The sequence below is a fragment of the Buceros rhinoceros genome, unplaced genomic scaffold (genome assembly GCF_000710305.1).
Source record: "Buceros rhinoceros silvestris isolate BGI_N320 unplaced genomic scaffold, ASM71030v1 scaffold21866, whole genome shotgun sequence".
NCBI classification, from domain to species: Eukaryota; Metazoa; Chordata; class Aves; order Bucerotiformes; family Bucerotidae; genus Buceros; species Buceros rhinoceros.
The window spans coordinates 39,986-47,244 of NW_010419602.1; the positions used below are offsets into that span (position 1 = coordinate 39,986).

The 7,259-nt window shown below is 39.6% G+C and overlaps 1 protein-coding gene across 1 annotated transcript in view; it reads right to left on the bottom strand.

Moving 5' to 3' along the window:
- Positions 1 to 1,809, bottom strand: part of PLCXD2 (phosphatidylinositol-specific phospholipase C, X domain containing 2) — a 5,902-nt gene extending 4,093 nt beyond the window's left edge. The window contains exons 1-2 of the mRNA XM_010139017.1: positions 1,800 to 1,809; positions 8 to 468 (exon numbers count right to left, since the gene is read on the bottom strand). Of these exons, the coding sequence (XP_010137319.1) occupies positions 8 to 468; positions 1,800 to 1,809 (471 nt within the window). The remainder of the gene's footprint in view (positions 1 to 7; positions 469 to 1,799) is intronic.
- Between the last annotated feature and the right edge of the window lie 5,450 nt (positions 1,810 to 7,259).

The window sequence follows — 7,259 nt, forward strand, 5'->3', positions numbered from 1 at the left end:
TCCCTACCTGGTGTTTCTTCTCCCACATGTACTTTAACGTCACATATTCTACACATTCAACGGAACAAAGTTTGGATCCAAAGGCTGAGCGGATCCTGTTGATCAAGAAGTAGTGATGGCTGTCATCCATGGCATAGAAGTGATTGAAATCCAGGAAGATTACTTCCTTGGGATGTTGTTCAAGAAAGGTGTTAATCTCCTTCAGCCCATCCCATACTTTGATGCCAAACAAGCCATGTATGAAGTAAATCTCTTGTCCTACTTCCCCTGGTTTGGAAGATACACGAAGATCAAAGTAGCGGATACCACCTTCCAGCTGCTCTTTGAAAGTCAGATTCTGAGTCACTGACCATTTCTTCATGATCTTTTTAACCAAAGAAATTCTGGCCAAACGTTTGATAGCTGTGGCTTGGTCTGGTCCCACAGGAGATTTCTCATCAACCCAGTAGCTGAAAGAATCATGTGACCCTAGAAACAAAAACCAAGAATATTTAATTTTAAACATCTGACTCCCCAAAAACACACATACCCACATGCCCTGTAAACTGAGAAAAGTCCTACATACATGGCAGGGTCACAGAAAAGATATGCTCAAGGGTGGGTCTTTCAGACTATCCTTTACACCTTAATCTCCCCCTAACTGTACAACAAGAGCTATGCTTAAAAGATCAGTTTGAACTGTTTTTTGCTTCTGTGAACTCTCAAGTTCAACGCACTCTGAGAATCATGACCTGGGAATATGATAGACATCAGCGGTAAAGGCAACTTCCTTCTAACCTTCCTTCATTTACAAACTATCACTTTACCTCCAAAGCCTTTCCAGAGCCTGGTACATCACTGATTAGAGACTCCAGCTTCACTGAAGAAGTTGAGGCTTTATTTTCATTCTACCTGGCAAATCTAATCAGCACGCAATTCAAAGTGCTTGCAACGGTTATCAATATTCATGTGATGGACAGAGTTATCTGCGCATACCTTAACAAAACATCTCATTTTAGCCCCAAGACAGTAAATAAATGATTAGTAGTTGGAACAGCAACACCTGACTGAACTTAGAGGTGGAACAGTTGAGTACACTACCAGTTACATTGTGGTTCAATACCACGCTCACATTAAATAAATTCATGAAGACATCTTTTACCTGGCAGTGCCTTTGAGTGACTATGGATATGCTGAATATAAAAATCACCAAAAAACATTACCAATAATTAAAATTGCCAGATCCTGCCAAAATAAAGTATATCTGACAAAGCTCCTGCAACACAGCCTGTACCTTGGTAGAGAAACGGCATCTCCAGTATGAAATTCGTGCTTGCTAGAAAAAATCTCCAACTGAAAATTCAGTAGTAATTGGAAACAAAATGGTGAAATAACAAAACTCCTTTGAAGTAACAGCTTCAGAGTCAATGCAAGATCCCTAACTGAGCCAAGTCAATAACAGAACAAAGAGTAACAGGATAGTATCTCAGTTTGCACTGTACCAGGGCAGCATAAAGCAAAGATGGGAAGAAGCTGATGCATCACAGACTGAGGTTGATCAGGGATTCCTAATCATTTACACCAGGCACCAGCATTATGGCCAAGACTCCAGGCATGACTTCCCTGTGAAGCCCTAGCCAGGAAAAACAACACAGGAGCTCTAACAGCCCTGCTTCCCTTTTTTGTTCAGGACAGCAGATGCCCTCCCCATTGAGCCAACCCCCCATCTGCTTCCTGCACACCCAACTTTGCTGAAGTGCAAGGAAAGCACCTTCACCCCCAGTTATCACAAGCAGCTCTGCCCCCACTGGTACACTGACCCTGCGCCATGCTGCCAACATCTGCATCTTCCCTCCCTCCATGCCCCAGGGTTCTTGTCCCTGCTTCTGGGACTACACTTTGCTAGAATTTCCTCCTCTGCTAGAATTTCCTCTCAGTCAAACTCTGTTAAAAAACACGCAAATGTGTCATTTCCAATTTTAAGACAACATTTGAGACATCCACAGCCTCTTTTACCCAAGCCTTTTATTTGTGCATCAATGCTCACTTGACTGATGCATTTCTTGTGATGCAAGGTCAGAGGTATAAACAAGATTATGATTTCAATTGGATTATCTGGTCAGGATTTTTTAATCCAGATAGAAGAACAGACTCTGCACAAACCAAGCATCAGTTCAAAACAACCTTAAATGAACTCCTTCTCCACAAATTTTAACTAGTTCAGAAGTACTGAAAAGGAACTGTGAAGGTTAGTTTTCCGGCTTTAAGAAATGAACACTAAAATTAGTTCTGATCCACTCAGTGAATTCTTCACAACCATTGTAAAGTGTGCTTCTTATGTGGTTTTCCATTCACTCTTCTAGAAACAAATGACAAGTAACAAAAAAGTTGTTTTTAAAAGATGTCAGCCTAAGAAGCTATTTAGTACCTGCCACAGTAAGCTACATCAAAAAGTAGCTGTCAGTTTTGGAGTGACACTTAAATTTTTTTCCCCCACCTCTAACTGTGTAACCCCAAACATAATACAGGATCAAACATCATGTGAAGACATTTCAGAAGAAGCCATATGAGGCCTGCGAGCTGCAACTCACAGATGCTGGCATTTTATACACTTCCCCATACAGCAGAACGAGCCTTTCAAGCTTCTACAACGTTTGGAAAGGACACTTCAGTGACAAGGGGCTCATCTCCTGCCTCTGAATTAGTCACTTTGTACAAAGAAGGGGTTTTTTTGTTTTTCAGTGGGCGTTGGTTTGAGGTTTGTCTGGTTTGGGTTTTGTTTAAGTTCTCAATTCTACCCATTATAATTTCTTCCTCTATTTAGGTCACTGTAGAAAATTGTTCAACATGCTAGAATAAGGTCATAAGAAACATTTTGGTTTTATTTTGACTACAATTGTGCAGCAGTCTCTAGAGAGCCGTCTACAGAATGCTCCCTCAGACAGCGTCACTGAAATCTGATTTATGAAGGAATAATAATTTTATCGGGCATCAAATATATTTTTGATAACTTAGTTGCCTAAGCACATACGAGCCAAGAAACAGCTGGTTTTCCTAAGTCTGATCATATGGTTTACAGCTACAAAAGCCTTTGCTTTACAGACTGCCACACGCAAGTCACATTCAAGGATACAAAGAGTGATTTTCTCCTTGTACTATCACAAACCAGATTCTATTTACAGCTCTAGAAAGCATCAACAAAGAAGCTAAACACATTGTAAGTTTTTCCAATACATACTTTAAGCACAGAACTCCTTAAAAGGGCAGCTGCTATTTGAGAAATTGAACTGTATGTGACATGCTTCTACGGTTAGAAAAGATCCTTAAAACTCCTGCTCTGTGGCTCTGCTTAAAAGCCTAGAAAATTGAACTTCTCATTTACAATGAAGTCAGCAGGTGTACCTTGATATGATCAAGTAGAACATAAACAGGAGCATTTAAAAAACAAGCTCTCCTTTCCATGGTTGGTAGAAGACCACCCTCCTAAAAAGGACAGGGAAGCATAATCAACATTGAGGCTAGAAAAACACAGCATAATTTAATTAGATTTTCAGTGGTCATTTACAGGCCAGCTACCAACTACAAGAAATATGTAGGCCTGTCCTGGACCCAGAACATTTTCACTCTAAGACAAAAGAGCAAACAGAAAACCTGAAGAAACAGCACTGGATACTTGTTGGGCTGAGGGCTAAGAGCTAGGTGAGGATCCACATCATCCACCAGGCCCTCCTTTAAATTAAGATCACTGTGTTGTTACCAGCTCAGCCACCAGCTTTTAAAATAGCTTAGCTGTGATGTTAAGCTACATGCTAAGCTGATTGCATCATGATGTCAAAATAATCTGTGCTCTCCTTCACTCTACCCCTGAACCCCATGAAAGGCCTAGCCATTCCATAGCTACAGCAGGAACTGGGCTGGTTGCTGATCCAGCATGACTTCTTTTTTTAAAAAAACCCCATAACCTATAGCAACCCAGCTCTGTACAATTTATAAGGCAAAGGCCAGAACCTACACTAGAAGCGTGGAGCAGACCAGCCCCATTTTCTTAGCCGCTTAGCTTGAGAACTGCTAACCACATTCTCAATTCACATCTAACAGAAGGATGTAGGAAGACACTCAGATGTCGCAGCATTGTACAGTAACAGCAACAGGGCTAGCAGTTTCTGAACAGAGCAAGCATCACAAAACTCACAGCAACATACATGGAAAAGACTTCTCTGTGTATAAGAAAGCCTTTACAGCCTCTGTTCACCTCCCCCATCCAATTGGCGGGCATCTCTTCCAAATTATACTGATAGCTTTCTCAGGAAGGTTAAAAAAATCCCAAGAAGTCTTGTCAGCAAAACATTTCAGGTGATACCTGGCATCTTAAATAAGAAACAACCTGTATCAACTCAATAAAATCCTTACTTAAACTTGTTGGTTATGAATAAAGCAATTAAACACAGGTATTTGTAACTTCCATCTTAGAGACTGAGAAATCAAAAGGCTCAGAAAAGTCAAGAACCTTAGTCTTTCTTGTCCTTTAGGTGAACAGAGGCCAGAACCCCAATCTGAACTGCCTCATGTTCTTACACATGCAGCACACGTGAGTCACTGTACATGAGAAGAGATTAGCATTCAGATTGCAAACCTGGCTGAGCTGCTCCAGTGACAGGGCATCAGTCTGGTGCTCAGTTCTTCCAAAACCAAGCTAGGCACAGGAAATATAACAGATGATGATTTGCCAATTGCTTCCAATAGGCCAAAGATGCATAGCATGAAGCAGCAAGCATTAAATTTAAGCATGAAAGAGTACGCACATTTGAAGAAAAAAAATGAGAGACTGTTAGTCAACTGGCAGCTCTTAGAGTAAGAGACAACGGCTGCTCTATTTTGGTTTCATTTCTCTCACCTGACAAAGACTGAAAGTTTCAAGGAAAAGTCACATCCCACCAGATGCCCAGATATTTAACCAAAGGCTATGATATGGTTATGATAGTATTAAAGAGGTATCTTCCAGACACCAGATTCTTAAAATGATGGATAGTCCTTTTAATTTTATTCCAGCAAGTGCAACTGTGGATTAAATTTTATTAATATGTTTTAAACCCTTTACATTCTCCTTACACTAATTTCTCAGGTTAATTAAATGTTAAAGAGATTGCTTCTCAGTTCAATTTGTACACTAAATAGATTGCATTCCACTGTTCAGGATAACTTTTTTGTTGAAGCCTTTGTGGTGATTGTTAGAAAGCACTCTTATCAGATTTGCAAATCTAACTTTCTCCTGTGTCTATTTGTCACACTACTTAATCACAGATGCTCGAACAGACAACACTAATCAACAGAATGTTATAAGCCTTGAACTTCAACAATTACTAGCTATATCACTTTGTATTATCTTTTGTTTCCACATCAGAACTTTCTCCACATACAGTTGCAGCGCAGGGATAGGAATCAGCATCATCTTGCCAACTCCAGTGTCCTTCTACAAGCTTGTAAATTTATCTTCAAAGGATGTTAAAAATGTCTACATGGCATGCAAAGCACAGAGGTCTTCCAACACAGAAGAATACTTGTGCACCCCTGAAGAATACTTGAAAATAAGAACCTGAGTTTTTTTTTCCCCTCCCAGATACAAGCATATCTACAGCTATATCTTTGGTCTTCATGGTTGCAAGGCTATGGACTAGTCAGAAGCATCAGTTAGGGACATCTTCTGTAAGTCTGTCTATCCAAGAAACAGAATGAGAGCAGAATGACAGGAAAGTGCACTGTCAGCAAGTTTAACTAGGTCAGGCTAATTTGTTTTGATCTTCACATTAATGGAATATTAAAAGGATGAAAAAATGCAACAAAACCTTTTCTGTTAAGTATTAGTTAAGAAGCATGTTGAACATACTGTAACATCCCACTAAAAGCATTAAAGGGTCATTTATGGACCAAGAATCACTCCAGCTGTAGCAATGCTGAACTTTAGAGCAAGCTTTGCTCACTACACAAAGTACATTCCCCAAGTATTACAAACACCACACACGACATAGCATAGCAAGCAGCACATAGCCAAGACATCCTAGAAGGACAGTGAGCAACTTTCAAAAACACAAGATGCAAGTTAAGGCTTTCCCACAAATGTTCTTCTAAACCAGTGCCCTGTGTGTGCCAGAACTGAGGGGAAAATGAGATAAAAGTGCTTCTCAAAGCCCAGGAGTCCTCAGGATTCAGGTCATTAACAATCCAGATTTTCTAATCAAAAGATTAACATCTTAAAAGCTCCTCACTAATGAAAAAACAAATAAAATAGCTTATACTATCTTGCCCAGAAAAAGGAGGAGAAGCAGAAATAACAACCAACCTATTGGCAATTAATTATCTAAAACTATTGATATGAGTATTTATTTTTTAACAGAATCCTAGAAGGATCCTTTAGATATTCTTAATGCAGTCTCATTAGGGAGGATGAAGCCTAATACAGACCAAATCCTCTTAAGAAAATTTCCTCTCCCTATCAAAGAATTACCTTGATTTCCCCTCACTGCCCCTTTCAGGGTGGGAGGTAGAAATGAAGAAGGAATAAAAGAGCTATAACAAGAAAGGGAGAAAGGAACTGCTTAAAATTGTCTCAGACACAATATCACATGGTAGTTTGCTCTTCTTTCCAGCCAAGAGAAATCCACTGGTTGGAGTTATTGCCATTAAGGGGTTTGGGATTTGTGAATGAGTAATGACTTCCCATTTATGAGCAACCTCAGCTGTCTGCATTGGGAAAGCAAAGAGTGGCAGTACTTCTCTACCATTTGAAAGTGTAATGGATCCACCTGCTATGAAAAGAGAAAAACTTCAGAGTACTACATCCTCCTTTTAAGATCACTCAAACTTGAGGACCAAGCTCTCCTGAAGGCTCTAGAAAAATTTTTTCTTGTTTTCATTACACAATATTCTTTTTGGGTTTTTTTTTCCACATCTTTTCTGGAAGAGCAGGTGAACTGGAACTTTCTCACAGTACAAGAGGAGAGCAGCAACCATTTTGATCAACATTATGATGGGTTTTCTCTATTTGAAGTAAAACCTTAGCATGTTCTACATTCATTTACCAGGCAGTGAAGTCACTCACTAGGGCTCACGGATTTTAATACAAAAAGAAAGTTTTTCTTGATTAAAAAAAGAAGATCTTCATATGCTGCCTTAAGCAAACTTTGTGGCATTTCCAGAACAAGTCAATTTTGGCTAAACACATGACAGTGGTCTTTAAAAAAAAACAAACCAAGAAGCCCCAAGATTTGAGGATGGCTTTTCAG